At 30.8% G+C, this 21,205-nt stretch overlaps 1 protein-coding gene across 1 annotated transcript in view; it reads right to left on the reverse strand.

Annotated features, from left to right (window-relative positions):
- LOC133330596 (uncharacterized) overlaps positions 1-20,772 on the reverse strand; it is a gene marked incomplete at its 5' end in the record, with an annotated part of 42,116 nt that extends 21,344 nt beyond the window's left edge. The window contains one exon of the mRNA XM_061539035.1: positions 20,612-20,772. Coding sequence (XP_061395019.1) covers positions 20,612-20,772 — 161 coding nt within the window. The remainder of the gene's footprint in view (positions 1-20,611) is intronic.
- Positions 20,773-21,205: the final 433 nt, after the last annotated feature.

Genomic DNA, 21,205 nt, shown 5'->3' on the forward strand with positions numbered 1-21,205 from the left:
TAATCAAATAAATTGTATTTGATAGATAATCAGCCGTTCTCAAGATTTGTTAAAGGGGTATTTGTTGTATATAGTCAAATTCTAGAGATATCCGAAAAAATACCCGATTACGTAAAAATTTACAAAAGTGGTATTATTTTGGTAACCATGTCCTGGAGTCCGTAACTTTTAAAGTAATCGTTATTTTTTAATAAAATAAATTGAGTTGGACAGATAATCATCCGTTCTCAAGATTTGTTAAAGGGCTCTTTGTTGTATATAGTCAAATTCTAGAGATATCCGAAAAAATATATGATTACTTAAATTTTTGACATATAAGGAATTTATTCGGAAATCATGTTCTTGAGGTCATAACTTTTAAAGTAATGGTTACTTTCTAATAAAATAAATTATGTTTGAAAGATAATTATCTGTCCTCAGGATTGATTAAAGGCAACATTGTTATATCTAATCATATTTAAGAGATATCGGAAAATATACACGATTACTTAAATTTTTGCATAGGTAGAATTTTTTGGGTAGTCATGCTCATGAGTACCTAACTTTTGAAGTAATCGCTATTTTTAAAAAACTAAATTGGATTTGGAAGATAAGTATCTCTGCTCAAAATTTGTTGAAGGCATCATTTTTGTATCTAAGCAAATTCAAGAGATATCGGAAAATATAAATGATTACCTAAATTTTTACCTAGGTGGAATTTTTTGAGTAATCATGTTCAATAGCTCATAACTTTTGAAGTAATGGTTACTTTATTATGAAATAAATTGTGTTTGGTAGATAATCATCTGTCGTCAATATTTGTTGAAGGAATCTTTGTTGTATCTAAACAAATGTAAGAGATATCGGAAAATATACACGATTACTTAAATTTTTGCATAGGTGGCATTTTTCCGGTAGTCATGTTCGGGAGCCCATAACTTTTGAAGTAATCGTTAGTTTTTAATAAAATAAATTGGATTTGGAAGATAATTATCTCCTCTCAAGATTTGTTGAAGGAATCTTTGTTGTATCTAAACAAATTTAAGAGATATCGGAAAATATACACGATTACTTAAATTTGTGCATAGATGGGAATTTTTCGGTATTGATGTTCTGGAGCGCATAACTTTTGAAGTAATGATTACTTTTTAATAAAATAAATTGTGCTTGACAGATAATCTTCCGTTCTCAAGATTTTCTGACGGTAACTTTATGATATCTCACAAAATTTAAGAGATATCGTCAAAAATATATGTTTACCTAAATTTTTACATAGATTGGATTTTTTCCAGTATTGATGTTCCGGAGCCCATAACTTTTAAAGTAGTTGGTATTTTTTAATCAAATAAATTGTATTCGACAGATAATTATGTTCACTCAATATGTGCTAAAGGCAATATTGTTGTATCGGATCAAGTTGAAGAGATAATGGAAAAAATACACGATTACTTAAATTTTTTCGTAGACGGAATTTTTTCGGTATTGATGTTCAAGAGCTCATAACTTTTGAGATATGGCAACTATCTTAAAGTATCTTGGTTTGTTTTTGAAGAGAAAGATGTTATCTTTCAGAATATAGGTAGCTATATAGAGGTAGCTGTTGAAAATTTTCGAGATATTGGGTAAAGATTGAAGGTGCTAAAATTTGTATATAGATGAGATTTTTTCGGTCGCTTTTCTAGGAGCCATAACTTGGGAAGTAATTGATAGATCTTTGCAAAATAAATTGCTAATGGAAGTTCTAGCCTTCTGGGTTGAAATTATAAACCTCTTCTTATCCTGGGAAGCAATTATCCTTTTAATGATCCTTGTAATAGAACTTCTTCTTTGCTATGAGATATTTTTTTTTGATTAGTTCATCAGGGTTTATTTTTTTCAAATATTCCAGGAATTTTTTTCCACACATTTATTTGAAATATATAATGTCTAGTTTTTATTACCCTAATTCTGTAGTGAGTCAGTCATTTTTTTTTCTTGTCCCGAAATTTATGATTTTTTCTTGGCTACTTATTTTGTTCACATGTTTTTTGTCACACGTTTTTTTATTGCGACATTTGAACGTTTTGCCGATCACATAGAGAGTCATATAGTGTTTGTCATTTATCAGAGACAAGATCGTAAAAAATCGAATTACTATTTATCGCCTGAAATGGCTGTCGGGACGGCTGGCCAAATTTTTATGGGTTTATCACACACACTTTTTCTACTTGCAATAGAATTTGAACCCCATTTTAGGCCACATGATTTGTAATCTTTCGAAACAACAACAAAGCGTGAGTCATTTGATTTAGAACAGGTGTTTTTCGGAAATATTTTTTGGTCTTGGTTGATCAGGTGGCTAATCAATAAATAATCAGATGGCTAATGGTCATAATCTATAGAGCCAACATTATTCAGCAAATTTATAGGGTTTTCAAAATTGTATAAGCGAATGATTTGTTTTTTGTTAAAATTCGGCCAATAAGTTGCGAATTTGCATCAGAAATGTCGGGAAAAAAGTCTAGAAAAAAATCGAAAAAAAATAATTCCTGGAGATTTTGAAAATCCCCAATAAAAATCCCTCTATGACCTGTCATGCATCGAATATGTAGGCGTAGATTATTCCATTAATTTATTACCTCACTGATTTGCTGATATCAAAAATCTATCCTATCCCGTCATTAGATTAATAATGACGCACATTACTCCCTCCTCCACTTCTCTCCCCTCCCCCTCCACCTCTCTCTATCACGCCATAGATAAATACCACTAAATTAATCCGCCTCCAAGTGCCACTTAGTATTGATGACGCCATAATTTCATTTCAGGCCCAAACCACATTTAGGTGTGTCGTCTGCAGCCATGGCTCGTCATCAATGAATCCGCAACACATTCCCATGCTGACATGGATACTCCATTTTGAGTATAAACAATCCGCAAATGCTTACAACTTAGTAAATAATTGTCCCATATACATTTTTTTGCCTCACTATTCTGGGTACTTGAAAAACGTGATGAGACTTATTGATAGACGAACGGACGATGGGTTCGATTATTTGAACTTAGATAAGTGTTACCAAGAATGTGTAATGTGCTTACAGAGGGCATAGTTCTATCTGTTAATGACTTATGTACAATAAATATCAATTAATGTAATATCAGGTTATAAATGGGCGGAATAGAATAGACATTTGGTAACAGACATTTTATGGGTACAAAGTTAGGGAATATTAACCCAATAAAATAATAATTACTAGGATTAAGTTGTTTTCCATACGAACTGTTAGATTACAATAGAAAAAAATCGTACTCTTAGAGATATGGGTATCAAAGATTCTCAGAAAAGCACACGTTTCGCCAATACTTCGATAAGAAAAAAAAAAAAACAAAAAATTATGAAAAAATATTTATGGGTCCTCTAGGGCCATTTTTTGTCATTTTAAGCACATACAGTTTTTGGACCAGATCTCCTGAATTTGGCGAGCTATACCAAAGACACCTTCCACAATTTGATAGATAACATCTTCCTCGTCCAATATCCTTTTGATTTCATGGAGATATCTCCACTATTTCAGAAGCTAGGGCCTCAAGAAAGCCAACGCAAAAAAATACCCAAAAATAGGTAATTTTGTGCACATGCAGTTTTTGCCCAATATCTCTTGAGTTTGTTGAGCTAAATCGATGAAATCTACTATATTTTGATAGATAATATTCTCCTCTTTCAACATACTATTAATTTCATGAAGATATCTCTAATAGTTCCAAAGTTATGGCCCCTAGAAAGCCAATGCAGAAAAAAATCAAAAAATGGGTAATTTTGAGCACATGTGATATTTGGCCCATATCTCTTGAATTTGTTGAGATAAATCAATGATACCTGTTACAATTTTATAGATCACATGCTCCTCTCTCAATATTCTTCTGATTTCATGAAGATATCTTCACTATTTCAGAAGTTATGGCTTCTGGAAAGCCTGGGCAGGAACAATTTATGAACTTGGTAATTTTGTGTACATACAGTTTTTTGCCGATATCTTTTGAATTTCCTGAGCTATATCAAAGACACCTTCCACAATTTGATAGACCACATATTCCTCTTTCAACGTTCTGTTGATTTCATAAAGATATCTCCACTTATTTAGAAGTTATGGCCTCTAGAAATCTCTTCGCAGAAAAAAATCGAAAAAGTGGCAATTTTGAGTAAACTCAGTTTTTTTGGCCATGACTCAGGTATTCGGTTACCTAAACCAGACTTACTAACATCTATTTAAAGATAAGACAGTGCCCTATCAGAAACTATGTTATATCGTAAAGCCGTTCTTACAAATTTTGGTAGTTATGGTCCACACAATTCGAATGCGGAAAAATAAGTTGTCATTGACAATTGTGGGTTATTTGGGTATTTTGGCCATAACTCAGGTATTCGGTTACTTAAACCAGATACACTAACATCTATTTTAAAGATAATACAGTACCCTATCAATATCTAGAACACATCAAGTAGCTGTTGCTATAAATTTTGATAGTTATGGCCCACACAAATCGAATACGAAAAAATTAACTGTTGTTGGCAATTTTTTGTTATTTGGCTACTTTTGCCATAACTCAGGTATTCGGTTACTTAAAGCAGATTAACTAACATTTATTTTAGAGATGAGGCAATACTATATCAAAACCTAGAACACATCAAGTAGCTGTTGCTATAAATTTTGATAGTTCTGGCCCACACAAGTCGAATACGGAAAAAATGAGCTGTAATTTGAAATTTTGGGTTATTTGGATATTTTTGCCATAACTCAGGTATTCGGTTACTTTGATCAGATCTATTTACATCTATTTAAAGATTAGACAGTACCCTATCAAATCCTAGAGCATGTCGCGAAGCTGTTCCCATTTATTCTGGTAGTTATGGCCCACACAAATCGAATGCGGAAAAATGAGCTATAATTTGAAATTTTGGGTAGCTTGGGTATTTTGGCCATAGCTTTGGTATTTGGTGGGATAAATCAATATTTTATATTTCAATTTTCAGGTAAGATATTCATCTGTGAAAATATAATACAATTCTATGACCTTATTTCGGTAAATTTAAGAGTTATGACCCATAGAAACTGATTACGGAAAAATATGTCGTAATTGGAAATTTTGAGTCATTTAGGTATTTTACCCATAACTTTAGTGGTTAGTGTCATAGCTCAATATTTTTTGCTTCGATTTGCAGATAAGACATTAATTTTTAATAATTCTAGCTAATTTCCTTAACATTTTTCTAAAATTTTCAAAGTTATGGCCTCAGGAATCTGGTGGCTGAAAAATGTGCGTAATTAGATGTAATTTCTTTTTTTGGGCAACTTTATATTTTTGCTGTAAATTTGGTATTTCTTGGGATAGATCAATATTAGTGCCTTCGATTAGCAGATAGGACATTCCTCTTTCAAAATTCTAGCTAATTTCATAAAACTTTTCCTGTAATTTTAAGAGTTATGGCCCCAGGAAACTGATGACGAAAGAATGTATTGCAATTTGAAACTTTGGGTTATTTAGGTATTTTACCCATAACTTTGGTATTTGGTGGGATAGATCAATATTTTATACTTCGATTTGCTGGTAAGACATTATTCTTTGAAAATCAATAAACAGTTTGTATAGTTAGTCCTATATTTTTTCGAGTTATGGGCTTTGGAAGTTGATTGCAAAAAATAGAAGGTAATTTGCAGTTTTGGGAAATTTTCATATTTTTGTCATAATTTTGGAATTTATTCAGATAGATTCGAATTATTAATTTCTATTTACAGCTAAGATGTTCTCTTTTCAAAATCTAATAACATTTTGGAACGCTTTTCTATTAGTTATTGAAGTTATGGGCCTTAGAAAGTGATTGCGGAAAAATAGGCCGTAATTTGAAATTTTGAGTCATTTTGATATTTTTGCCAAAATTTTTGTATTTGTTAAGATAAATTGGTTGTATTAATTTTTATTTACAGCTTAGAAGTTCCTCTCTCAAAATCTATTAACATTTTGGAACGCTTTTCTATTAATTTTTAAAGTTATGGGCCTTTGAAAGTGATTGCGGAAAAAATAGGTCGTAATTTGAAATTTTGGGTCATTTTAATATTTTTACCATAACTTTGGTATTTGTTGAGATAAATTAGTAGTATTAATTTTTATTTACAGCTAAGATGTTCTTCTTTCAAAATCTAACAACATTTTGGAAGGCTTTCCTATTAATTTTTGAAGTTATGGGCCTTAGAAAGTGATTGCGAAAAAATAGTCCGTAATTTGAAATTTTGGGTCATTGGGGTATTATTATCATAACTTTGGTATTTGTTGAGATAAATTGGTAGTATTTATTTTTATTTACATCTAAGACCTTCTCCTTTCAAAATCTAATAACATTTTGGAACGCTTTTCTATTAATTTTTAAGTTATGGGCCTTTGAAAGTGATTGCGGAAAATTAGGACGTAATTTGATTTTGTTGGTCATTTTCATCTTTTTGTCACAATTTTGGTATTTATTGAGATAAATTGGTAGTATTAATTTTATATTTACATCTAAAAGGTTCTTCTTTCAAAATCTAATAACATTTTGGAACGCTTTTCTATTAATTTTTAAAGTTATGGACCTTTGAAGGTGATTACGAAAAAATAGCCGGTAATTTGAAATTTTGGGTCATTTTCCTTTTTTTGGCATAACTTTGGCATTTCTTGAGATAGATTTGAATTATTAATTTTTATTTATAGCTAATATGTTCTTTTTTCAAAATCTAATAACACTTTGGAACGCTTTTCTATTAATTTTTAAAGTTATGCACCTTTGAAGGTGATTGCGAAAAAATAGCCTGTAATTTGAAATTTTGGGTCATTGGGGTATTTTTGTCATAACTTTGGTATTTGTTGAGATAGAATAGAATTATAAATTTTTATTTACAGCTAAGATGTTCTGCTTTCAAATTCTACTAACATTTTGGAACGCTTTTCTATTAATTTTCAAAGGTATGCACCTTTGAAGGTGATTGCGAAAAAATAGCCTGTAATTTGAAATTTTGGGTCATTTGCTTATTTTTGCTCTAACTTTGGTATTTGTTGAGATAGATTCGAATTATTAATTTCTATTTATAGGTAAGATGTTCTTCTTTTAGAAATCGGTCAATTTGGATAGGCCATATATAAATTATTTTTGAAGTTATGGCCTCTTGAAGCTGAAAAATATTGTCAGATTTGCATTTTTGGTTCATTTTAGTATTTTGGTCATAACTTTGATATTTCGTCAGATAAATTTTCGGAATTTGGAGGCTATTCAAAGAGCAGATATTTCCCTATAAATTGAATCTCCTTTCCGATTTGTTACCCCTCCCCTTATTTACTTACTGCATCGATCTGAAACGCTGCAATTTCGGTTTATTATCCTCATCCGATGGTGCAGCACTTTTTGTCGACAGCTCAAACATTGAAATTCTTTTGAATTTCTTTTCTGAACTGCTGCTGGCACTGGCATTACTGATGCGTTTCTTCACTGGAGTACTTGTGTATTTGCCATTGACCTCCATTGTAGGACATTCTGTTCCCATTTCAGGAGATGGTGTTGAGGTGTTGGCCACTTTAAGATTTTTCATATTCAGCAATTTCGAACGTCTTTTTTCACTGCCACTATTACCACTATTAATCTGCGATTCTGGAAAATCATCTTCCAGCTCACCGGCGGCTTCTTCCTCCACTTCCATATCACTTATATAATTATTGAAGATGTAATTTTCAAAGGAATCGATGTCCTGATCATTGCGTGGATGAAATACACTTTTGGCACTTTCCACTAGACTTGTCAACGAGTCATAAACCATAATCGAATTGAAGGAAGAATGGAAACAAAACAAAGAAGATTGACAAAGACAAAGAGGAGGAGAGAGGGAGAATTGACGTTTTGAATTTTTTTCCGATTTAAAACTTTGTTTACACTGAGAGAATTTTTCTTTTTGGTATTGATTTTCGTTTTCAGGCCATTTTTTTTGATTTATTGATTTTTTTTGTTTGCTTTCAAAATAATTATTTAATCGCTTGGCATTATTTAATAAAATTTTCTATGTTGTTGTTGTTATTATTTCAATTCATGTGGGTTGCGTTTTTGCGGTTATTGTTCTGTTCTGTTCGGTTACTCTACTTAGCGGATTTTCAAAGAAAAGGTGAACCGTATTTTGTGATTGTTATTCGTCAACTGAAATTTCATGATTGGGATTTGACTCTCATTGGCTTTTATTTGATATTCATATTGTTAAAAGTTGTTATTGTTGTTGTTTTTGCTCTTGTTGTTGTTGTAGTCTAGTTAATGTTATTGTATTTGGTCGTCGTCGTTGTTGTTTGCCGTCCATCAGTTATTATTCTCACCGTTTGTTATATTTTCAGCACGGCTCTTCACCTCCTCCTTGCTCTGGGCCGGCATATAAAGGGCACAGTGGGTGGAAAGGGAACAAATTTTCAAAATCAAATTTTTAAAATCCTAAAAATACCAATAACTCAAATATTCAATTAAATCCGATTTTAAGATGCCATAAATTTTCCCAATAACCCCCTTCTAATTTTTTAAATTTTCCCCATTTTTCTCCCATTACCCAAACACTGTGCCATAGAGATTCCCTATATATAGGTTTTGTTGTTATGCCTGTTTGTTGTTGTTGTTGCTTTATTATTATTATTTCGTGAGTACAATTTTTAGTCTTATCTGGGGCGCGTTATCAGTCACAAACACACGACAATCCAAGTGAGAAAAAAAAATAAAATGAAACAGTGAACGCAGGCAATATTTGAATTTTTTCTTTATATTTTTAATATAGGAGTAAAAATTTTGCAGAGCATAGAGAATCTAAATTCTCCAGAGGGAATACCATGGGGGTCCTATGCAAATTCCAAATACCAATTTGTAAAAATTAAGGCAAGAAAGAGGTCAACTTCGTTAAAAAAAAAACAGTGATTAATTTGAGACATTGCTTTGAATTTTCCCCATAACTTCGGAATTTTGGCAGATACCTTATTATAATCTTCTAGAGTTTTATAGGTCACTCTATCCTCTTTCAAAAGTAACAAACTTCGAGAAGATACTCCCATAATTGCCGAAGTTATGACCCATAATAGGATATTACCCAAAAAATTGGAAAAACAAGAATCTAAACGACATTGGTTTATTTTTTCCCATAACTTTGTAATTTCGGAAGATACAGCAACATCACCGCCTACAATATTGCAGGTCAAACTATCCTCTTTCATAACCAGTAAATTTCGTAAAGATACTCCCATAATTGCGGAAGTTATGACCTCTAAAAGAACATTACCCAAAAATAGGAAAAGTCAAAAACAAAAAGACGTTGATCTAATTTTCCCCATAACTTCGGAATTTTGGCCGACACCTCATTACCATCCTTAAGGTTTTTAGAGGTCACTCTATCCTCTTTCAAAGCTAACAAATTTCGAGAAGATACTCCCATAATTGCCGAAGTTATGACCTCCAAAAGAACATAACCAAAAAATTTGGAAAATCATAAATAAAAAGGTGTTCATCTAATTTTCCTCATAACTTCGGAATTTTAGCAGATACAGCAACATCACCGCCTACAATATTGCAGGTCAAACTATCCTCTTTCATAACCAGCAAATTTCGTAAAGATACTCCCATAATTGCCGAAGTTATGACCTCCAAAAGAACATTACCCAAAAATATGAAAAGTCAAAAATTAAAAATAAAAAAAATGGTTTAATATTCTCTCATAACTTCGGAATTTTGGCAGATACCTCATTATTATCCTCTAGGGATTTATAGGTCACTCTGTCCTCTTTCCAAGCTAACAAATTTCGTGAAGATACACCCATAATTACGGAAGTTATGACTCCAAAAAGACTATTACCCAAAAATTTGAAAACTCAGAAGTTGAATTGACATTGTTATAATTTTTCCCATAACTTCGGAATTTTAGCAGATACAGCGCCATCACCACTTACATTATTGTAGGTTAGACTTTCCTCTTTCAAAAATATTAAATTTCGAAGAGATACCCCAATAACTACGGAAGTTATGACCCCCAAAATACCTTTACCCAAAAATTTCCAAAAAATCCGAAATTTCAGGAATTTCTCTATTTTTACCGTTATCGCTGTTTTTAGAATCGTTGCTGCTATATAATATATTAGAATTTCAAAGAGGAGACGTTCCGCTTTCAATAAACTCCAATTTTGTTAAGTTCCACTAAATACTTCCGAAGTTATAGCACCCAGAAAATGGTTACTTAAAATTTTAATAAAAACCCGAATTTCGAAGCCCATTTTTAATTTTTTCCCTATTTTCAGAATTTTATCAGATCGTTCAAGACTTCGAACTATAATTTTGAAGGTTACATATGCAGCTTTCAGAATCTACTCCATTCTTTAAAATATCTCTATAATTGCCGAAGTTATGAATCATGGAAGGTGACTAACCAAAAATTTATGAAATTGAAAATTTCAAGTATTTCTCTAATTTTTCCGATATCACTGCTATTCGAATAGCTGCAGCTGTATTATATATTACGATTTCGAAGAGGAGATGTTCTTCTTTCAATAAAGTCCAATTTTCCAAAATTCCATCATATTGTTCTGAAGTTATGGCACCCAGAAAATAATTACTTAAAAATTTAAGAAAAATGGAAATTTCAAGTTCTAGATATATTTGTCCTATATCTTCAGAATTTTATCACACCGACCGGGACTTCGACCTGTAATTTTGAAGGTTACATATACCCCTTTCAAAATATACCTCTTTCTTCGAAATACCTCTATAATTGCTAAAGTTATGGACCCTGGGATGTGAATACCAAAAAAAATCCCGAAATTGAAAATTTCAAGCATTTCACAAATTTCTGCGATATCGATGGTATTTGAGAAGCTACACAAATATAATATATTACGATTTCGAAGAGAAGATGTTCCTCTTTCAATAAAGTCCACTTTTGTTAAGTTCCATCAAATAGTTCCGAAGTTATGGCACCCAGAAGACGATTACTTTAAAATTTAAGAAAAATTGACATTTCAAGTACTCGAATAATTTGTCCAATATCTTCAGAATTTTATTCATATCGATCAGGACTTCGAACTATAATTTTGAAGGTTAAATATTCTGCTTTCAGAAACTACCATTTATATTCTACTACCTGTATAATTGCCAAAGTTATGGTCACTAAGAAACTACTATCCAAAAATTCATAAAATCAAACATTTTAGGTATTTATCATATTTTTCGATATCTCCGATATCCGATTCGCTACAGCAATATAACCGGGCACATTACTTAAAGGTGAGACCTTACCCTTTATAAATTAAGTTATTTCACCAAAATATACCAATTACTTTTCAGTGTTATGACCTCTAGCATGTGGTTACTCAAAAAATCCGTATGTGAGGAAATTTTGCATATTCGAGAAATGTTCACGATATCTCGGATATTTGTTCAGCTACGCCAATTAACCCGTTACGTAATTTTAAGAAGAGACTTCAGTCTTTGTAGATAAATTTATTTTACTGAAATTTACCAAGTAATTTTGAAGTTATGGCCTGCAGATTATGATTTCTTCAGAATTTCGATATAGACAAAAATTTGCGCACACATCTATTTTCCCGATATCTTGGATATTTGATCTGCTATGTCAATGTTGTTGTTACATAACTCAATGGTAAGACCTTACCCTTTATAAATCAAGTTATTTAACTAAAATATACCCAATACGTTTGAAGTTATGCCCTCTTGAATACAGTTACTCAAAAAAATTTAGGGTTGCAAAAAATGTGCGCATATGTAATTTTTCCGATATCTCTAGATTTTGAAGTGGCACCTTTAAATATCTGTCATGTAGTTTGAAGAGGACACTTCGACCTTTACAAATCAAGTTGTTTCCTTAACATATACCAACTACTTTTAATGTTATGCCCACTAGAAAACGATTACTCAAAATATGACAAAAATATACGATTTTGCGTACTCTACAAATTATCCCGATATCTCTAATTTTTGATCTGCTATATCAATGCAATTCCTACATAATTTATAGATGGGACCTTACTCTTTACAAATCAAGTTATTTTACCAAAAAATACCGATTACTTTTCAAGTTATGACCTCAACAAAAACGGTTACTCAAAAATGTGTATGAACTGAAAAATTGTGCGCACATATCATTATTCCGATATCTCTGAAATTTCAATTGCTACCTTCGTATAATTTTTATATAATTAGAAGAGGAGACTTTGCACTTTACAAATCTAGTTATTTTATTGAAATATATCAAATATTGACGAAGTTATGAACCCATGAAAAGCGATTACTCAAAAATTGTTTGATTCCTAAAAAATTGGTACTCTACTATTTTTTCGAATATCTCGGATATTTGATGTGCTACATCAATATAACTGTTACATAATTTGAAGATGGGACCTTACTCTTTATAAATCTAGTTATATTTATCGAAATATATCCATTACTTCGGTAGTTGTGACCTCTAGAAAACGATTACTCAAAAAAGTTTAGGGTTGCAAGTAATTTTGTGCATTTCAATTTTTTCCGATATCTCTAGAATTTGAATTGCTACCTTTATGTAATTCATACATAAATTGAAGAAGAGGCTTCGAACTTCACAAATCAATTTATTTTATTGAAATATATCAAATAGTTTAGAAGTTACGGCTTCATGAAAATGATACTTCTATTCAAAAAATGTAACATTTCTTAAAAATTTGTATTGTATTAATTTTTCGGATATCTCGGATATTTGATGAGCTATGTCAATACACTTGTTACACAATTTGTTGGTGGGACCTTACTCTATATTAATCAATTTATTTCACCAAAATATTCCCAATACTTTTAAAGTTATGGCCTCCGGAATATGGTTACCCAACTGAATATGTATGTAAATAATTTTGTATTACATTTCGTATTTGTTTTTGGTATCTCGTTAATTTTTATACAACAATGTATCAATTTATGACCCATATTGGTTCCCAAAGAGGGTTCTTGATTATCGGATATTTTCTTAAAATCCAAAAAGAAATAAAAAATTGTCAGATGACTGACTTTCTTTGTTAGTAACCACCCTTCCTGCTTCTGGTATTTTCCGCAATACTTTTTTTTTAATTATTGAACAATTTGCAGATGGCCAGCCTATTGCCAATATTATTAGCCAAGTTAACGTTGTTTTTATTGTATTTTGCACACCTGTTATTGGTTCCATGAAATCTTATCTTTATTAAAAAAAATAAAAACAATACATGTTTGGTGGAGGATTTTGCAAAATGAGGGGGAATCAAATGAAAATACCCTATAGACAGGCCACATTAATCAGGTCAAAGGGGTTAGAAAGGGGGAAAATTTTGATCTCATGAGGCCACAGGTGGGTTCTAGGGCCTTATCTTCTTGCTTCTCCTCTGCTTCAAATCTGAAAAACTTTTCAGATAAACCTCAGGTGTTACTTCTTTGTCTGCAAAGAGCAAAAAAGTCATGACTTTTTTACAAGTGGTACTTGAGCGCAAAAACATGTGTCCCCCTCTACTTTCTTCGATAGCGCAACAATTGTGCCATTAATCCCAGATATAGTTTTGTTGTTGTTTTTTTACACACGTACACATTATTTTCACTACAATCAATACAAATTTATTTGATTAGAGCCATAAAAGATTTATTGAAGATAAGCCATAAAAAAGACCATAAGAAAAAATAAATAAACGAAGATAGGATCCTACCAAGTAAACAACAAAAACAGAAGTAAAAAATTAAAAAAAAAAATAGGTGGGAGTGACTCACAAAAATTTGACCTCCTTTGACCTTTCACAATAATAAAAAATTAAAATTGAGGCGTGAAACCACCACACCCCCATTATCTAATTAAGGCTCCCATCATAAGCTGATGACTATACTGTATGATCAATAATCAATCAAACCCCTTCTATCCTCTGAAGTTTTAAAAATTCATTGGCATTCCCACATAGGGTTCTGTCATGACTCATTTGACAGACTATGGGGTCCCCATATTTATCTATTTGTTTATATCTAGGATTTTATTGCATTACCATATGGCGCGTAGGGCCGATATCTAATATTGACACATAGAAGTGTGTACTTCAGTTTCAAACGACTTTTTTGTATAACAAATATTTGTGGTTTTGTGTTAATAACTAATCGCGATCATAAATTATTGATTCGAAACATTAGTCATTCCATGAATTAGTCATATCGATTGGACAGGAGAAGAAAAAACAATCTTTTTTTTTGAAGATTGTGAAAAAAATTTTCGATACTCAAGTTCTCATGGTCATAACTTATGCAAATGCTATCACATTTTATGCAAATTTACCCATTTTGGAAAGCCGAAAATGTCCTCTTCAAGATCATCGAAGGTCATATTAACATAGCTTACCAAATTTTTAAGATATGGGATAAATAACAAAAGTTCTCAATTTTTCCCCATTTTTAGCGTATTTTGAGTAACTCCCTTCCACAGGTCATAACTCCTAAACCATACGATATATCTCCGTAAAATAAATTTATATTTAAAGAGGGAGATCTCTTCTTCAACTTTTGTAACAGTTCCGGAAATCTAGCTATTCAAATTTCCGAGATATCGGAAAAATTAAAAAGTTGTAAAATTTTCTCCATTCTTAGCATATATTGAGTAACTTTCTTCCACAGGTCATAACTTCTAAACGTAACGATATATTGCACTAAAATAGATTTCTATTTTATAAGGAAGTTCTCTTCTTCAAATTTTGTAACAATTGAAAAAGTCTAGCTATTCAAATTTACGAGATATCGGAAAAATTAAAAAGTTTCAAATTTTTTCCCATTCATAGCATATTTTGAGTAACATCCTTCCACAGGTCATAACTTCTAAACTAAACGATATATTGCAGTAAAATAAATTTCTGTTTTAAGAGGAAGATGTCTTCTTCAACTTTTGTAACCGTAGTTCAGATCTAGCTATGCTAATTTACGAGATATCGGAAAAATTAAAAAGTTCCCAATTTTTCCCCATTCTTAGCATATTTTGAGTAACTTCCTTTCACAGGCCATAATTTCTAAACTAACCAATATATGCGATTAAAATTAATTTCTATTTAAAGAAGAAGATGTATTCCTTGACTTTTGTAACAATAGCGCAGATCTAGCTTTTCTAAAATTCCGAGATATCGGAAAAATAATGTAGATTACCAAATTTACCCATTTCAAACAATTTTGAGTAACTACCTTCTACAGGTCATAACTTCTAAACTAAACGATATATCTCCGGAAAATAAATTTATATTTAAAGAGGGAGATCTCTTCTTCATCTTTTGTAACAATTTCGCAGATATAGCTATTCAAATTTCCGAGATATCGGAAAAATTAAAAAGTTCCCAATTTTTTCACATTCTTGAAAGTTTTTGAGTAACTCTTCCTAGAGGTCATAACTTCTAAACTAAACGATATATCTTTGAAAAATAAATTGATGTTTGTAGAGGAAGATCTCTTCTTTATCTTTTGTAAAAGTTATAGAATGCTTGCTGTTGAAATTTCGGAGATATCAGGAAAAAAATAAAGCAGGTTCCCAATTTTTCCCATTCTCAATTTTTTTTAAGCAACTTCCTTCCAGAGACCTTAACTTCTAAACCAGACGATATAGCTCCGTGAAATAAATTTATATTTCTTCAATTATATATCTTCTTCAACTTCTGTAACAGAAACGAAGATCTAGCTATTGTAATATTCGAGATATCGGACAAATTATTCACATGCTCAAATTTTCCAATTTTAGAAATTTTTGGTTATGGATTTTTAAAGAGTCATAACAATTTTAATTTTCATGATGTCTTCGAGAAATTTACTATTTCTGAAAGAAAATTATATGGGACATATAATCATAAACAATTGTAGTAGTCTAGCCTAACAAATATTCGAGTTATCGGTAAAAATACAAGGTGCGCAAAATCTTTGAAATTTTACTCTTTTTTAAGTAGTCATCTTCTAGGGCTCATAACTCGTAAACTAAACGAGATATTGTGGTAAAATAAATGAATGTATGAAGAGGAAGATCTCTTCTTTAACTTTTGTATTAGTTGCCGAAGTCTGACTGTTCAAATTTTTGAGATATCGGAAAAATTAAACACTTACTGAACATTTTCAATTTTAGACATATTTAGGGAAATTTTTTCTAGAAGCCATATTTTTAGCAAATTTCAGAATATCTTCGAGAAATTAACTATTTCTGAAAGAATGTGGAGTGAATTTTATAGGTGTAAACGGTTTTAGTAATATAACCAAACCAATATTCGAGTTATCGGTAAATATAGCCAAGTGCGCAAAATTTTGAAATTTTTGGTAATTTTTGAGTAATCAACATTCAGCGGTCATAACTCCTTAACTATACGATATATCTCCGTAAAATAAATTTATATTTAAAGAGGAAGATCTCTTCTTCAAATTTTGTGACAATTTCAAAGATGTAGCTACAACAATTTTTGAGATATCGGGAAAATTTAGAACATACTCAAAAAGTTCAAATTTAGAAATCTTTGGGTAGACATTTTCTAGAAGCCATAACTTTTTCGAATTTCAGAATATCTTCAAGGAATTAACTATTTCTGAAAGAATGTGGAGTGAATTTTATATTTGTATAATGTTTTAGTAATGTAACCAACAAAATATTCGAGTTATCGGTAAAAAAAAACACGGGTGCGCAAAAAAATTGAAATGTTGGTCTTATTTGTGTAACCTATTTCATGTGGCCATAACTCCTAAACTAAGCGAGATATCTTAGTAAAATAAATTTATATTTTAAGAGGAAGATCTCTTTTTCAACTTTTGTAACAATTTCAAAGATGTAGCTATTTAAATTTCTGAGATATCGGAAAAATTTAGCACATACTCAACATTTTCAATTTTAAAAATTATTGGGTATATATTTTCTAAAAGCCATAACTTTTGTAATATTCAAGAGATCTTCGAGAAATCGACTATTTCTGAAAGAAGAATAAGTCTATTTTATATGTGTGAAAAGTTTTAGTAACATAACTTAACTAATATTAGAGTTATCGGTAAAAATACACTGGTGCGCAAAAAAATTGAAATGTTGGTCATATTTGTGTAACCTATTTCATGTGGCCATAACTCCTAAACTAAGGGACATATCTTAGTAAAATAAATTTATATTTTAAGAGGTAGATCTCTTCTTTAACTTTTGTAACAGTTCCCAAAATCTAGCTGGTCTAATTCTCGAGATATCGGGGAAAATTTAACACATACTCAAATTTTCCTGTTTTGGAAATTTTTGGGTAAACATTTTCTAAAAGCCATAACTTCGGTAAATTTCAGAATATCTTCAAGAAACTTACCATTTCTGAAAGAGTGTATTTTATAGTTGTAAAAGGTTTTAGTAATGTAACCGAACAAATATTTGAGTTATCGGAAAAAATACACTTGTGCTTAAAAAAATCTGAAATGTTGGTCATATTTTTGTAACCTTTTTCATGTGGCCATAACGTCTAAACCACGGGACATATCTTAGTAAAAAAAAATTATATTTTAAGAGGAAGATCCCTTCTTCAATTTTCGTAACAGTTCCCAAAATCTAGCTGGTCTAATTCTCGAGATATCGGGAAAAATTTAACACATACTCAAATTTGCCTGTTTTGGAATTTTTTGGGCAAACATTTTCTAAAAGCCATAACTTCCATAATTTTCAGAATATCTTTGTAAAATTTGTCGTTCCTTGAAGAAAATTGAGATTTCTATACATTTCAAAAAAATTGTAGTATTGGAGATATCGGTAATAAAACAAATCCCTAGCTTTTCTAAGTAAATTATATTTTTTCACTCACACTTTTTTCCAAATTTCCCAATATTATTCTAAGGAGAAGAAAACATTTCGATTTAATTTCCATCTTATGTGTTTTCATTTCGGAAAATTTATTTACCTTACATTTCAGTTGTTTTGTAAACAAGTCGTTTATTTTCACATTTTTCCATTGATGTTTTGAAAACCAAAAAAGCCATAAAATGAATTTTGAAAAACTGGAACTATTCAATTTTCACATATGTTGAAATCACAACAAATAAATGTGCAATGAACAGAATTGAAATAAAAGTTTTGAGAAGAAAACATTAAATTTTGAAATTGCGCAATATGTATATGTGTGTGTGCGTAATGCAACACGTTTCGAAAATATATTTCCTCGAACAAGACTAGATAAAATTTCTTGGCATAAAAGATAAAAATCTCATTTTTTGGGGGAAATATAAACAAAATGATGGGAACCATTATGAGCCAATGGGAAGGGGGGAGGGGTGCAATTTTTTGGTAAAAAGAAAAAAAATAATTCGAACATTATTTCAACAAGTTCTGGGAACAAAAATTCTCTTTTACGCATCATTACAAAAACATCTCCAAAATTAATCATGCTCTTTGTCAAAAAGTAATACTAATAAAAAAATCATCATCATTATGATGATGAGCTCTTCCTGTCATTGTTTACAGCTTCATTGAGTCACTGAGTGAGTGATGAACTCACGAATCTCTTTATTTGCTTATAAAAAATGCACGTGATTCTATGAAAAAAAAAAACACTGAATTAATAGAAGAGACATTTACGCGGCGCGTAATCTTTTTCAAGATAACTCAAAAATTTTGGTCTGCTATATAAGGTTTTCTAATTTCTATTTTAAGGGGAACACTGATTTCCAACACTAATACCCGGTTTTTTGAGGATAAACCGTATATCGCACAAGTTATGGTCTCTAGAAAATAGATCTACAAAAATAATCGAAATTAAGAAATTATGACTTTGGTTTAATTTTTACCGATATCTCGAAAATTTTCACAGATACATGAACGAAGCTGTTACAAAAATTACAGAAGAGGTCTTCCTCTATCAAGCCTTATTTATTTTACAAAGATATATCAAATGTCTGAGAAGTTATGACCTCTAGAACAGCATTACTCAAAATATGAAAATATTTTGAAAATGTGCGTAATTGCAAATTTTTACCGATAACTCTGAAATGTGTTTATACATACCAAAATTGCACTTCATAATTTTAGAGATCACATATTTCTCTATCACAAAACAATAAATTTTATAAAAATATTCCGATAATTACCAAAGTTATGGCCTCTAGAAACATACTACCCAAGTATTGTCGACAATCACTATTTAAGGGAATATATTTATTTTTTCCGATATCTCCAAAATTTGTTGAGTTACATCAACATAATTGTTACGAAATTCGTAGAAGAGATCCTGCTCTACAAACTCCAAGTTATCTTATTATAATATATTGGTTAGTCTAAAAGTTATGGACCCCAGAAGTGCCTCACTCAAAATATGTGAAAATTTTGAAATTTTCCGTACATGTAGATTTTTACCGATAACTCTAAAATTTTCTCAGATATATAACAGATTTTCATTATATGTTTAGAGAGCACATATTACTCTATCACAAAACAATAAATTTCATAAAGATATTCCGAAAATTACCAAAGTTAGGACCTCTAGAAACATACTACGCAAGAATTATCAATAATCACTTTTTATGGGTATATATTTATTTTTTCCGATATCTCCAAAATTTGTTGAGTTACATCAACATAGTTGTTACAAAATTCGTAGAAGAGATCCTGCTCTATAAAATGTAAGTTGTTTCATTGAGATATCTTGGTTAGTTAAAAAGTTATGGCCCCCAGAAGTGCATTACTAAAAAATATGTGAAAATGTTGAAATTTTGTGTAGTTGCAAATTTTTACCGATAACTCTGATATTTTCTCAGACACATTACAATTTTGCTTTACAGTTTTAGAGAGCACATATTACTCTATCACAAAACAATAAATTTCATACAAATATTCCGAAAATTACCAAAGTTAGGACCTCTAGAACATACTACCCAAAAAAATTATTAAAAAATTTAGGTAACTATATAATTTGTCCGATATCTCAGGAATTTGAGAAGCTGCATGGGTATAATAGTTACTAAAATTAAAGAAGAGATCTTTCTCTATAATTGTCCATTTATTTTACTAAAATCTAATAAATAGTTTCGAAGTTATGGTCCCCAGAACTGCATTACTCAAAATATATTAAAAATTGGCAAGTTTTTGTACTTGTAGATTTTTACCGATAACTCTGATATTTTCTCAGACACATAAGATTTTTGCTTTACAGTTTTCGAGAGCACATATTACTCTATCACAAAACACTAAATTTTATAAAGATATTCGGATAAATACCAAAGTTATGGCCTCTAGAAAACCCAAAAAATGCTACACCTCCAAAAATATAGGTAAGTATACAATTTATCCGATATCTCAGGAATTTGTTAAGTTGCATGGGTATAATAGTTACAAAATTTAAAGAAGAGATCTTCCTCTACAATATCCCTTTTATTTTACTAAAATATAATAATTAGTTTAGAAGTTATGGCCCTCAGAAGTGTGTTACTTAAAATATATGGAAAATTTTAAATTTTGCGTAAATACTGATTGTTCCCATAACTATGCACTTTTTGGACTTATTTCGTATAGGGTATTATAACAGTTTTCCGAAACTGTTATGCAACTAATTTTTTCATCAAATTTTTATTTTTTTAAGATTTTTTTATGAAAAAAGTTCCCCTTACCTTGCACTTGTATATTCACTTGACGTTGCACAACCTATCGACGTGCCTTCCGATGAATCTGTGATCGAGACTTGATGTTGCAGGACCCGCCTGGAACTTTGATTTGCCGTTGATTGTGTCGTCGCCGATGTGGATAAATTGCCAATATCTTTGTCGTACGAGCTATTTAAGCACTGAATACTCTGGGCTTCAGTGTGTGTTTGCAATGGGGCCATGAGCGAATCTGTGGGCAACTGGGCGAGAGTGCTAACGCTGCTGGTCGATCTATGGGGCGAGAGAAAGAGAGGGAGAAGAGAGAAAATTTATTAATGGAATGCCTTAAAAAAATTTAAATTTTTATTAAAAAGAAAATGGAGAAATGGATATCCTTAAATTAAAAAAAAAATATTTTATTTAATTTTCTTGAAAAAATACATTAGGTGTGTTCCACTATTTTTGTATTTTTTACAATAGGTGTGTTCCAGCACTTTTTTTCAAAAAAAAAGAAATAAATAAAAAAAAGAAAAAAATAAATGTGATGTAAATAAATTAAAAAAAAAAATACAAAAAATATTTTTATTTAATTTTCTTGAAAAATTACATTAGGTGTGTTCC

Source organism: Musca vetustissima, unplaced genomic scaffold (assembly GCF_032173495.1).
Source record: "Musca vetustissima isolate MV318-11 ecotype Yass unplaced genomic scaffold, APGP_CSIRO_Mvet_v1 utg12995, whole genome shotgun sequence".
Lineage (NCBI taxonomy): Eukaryota > Metazoa > Arthropoda > Insecta > Diptera > Muscidae > Musca > Musca vetustissima.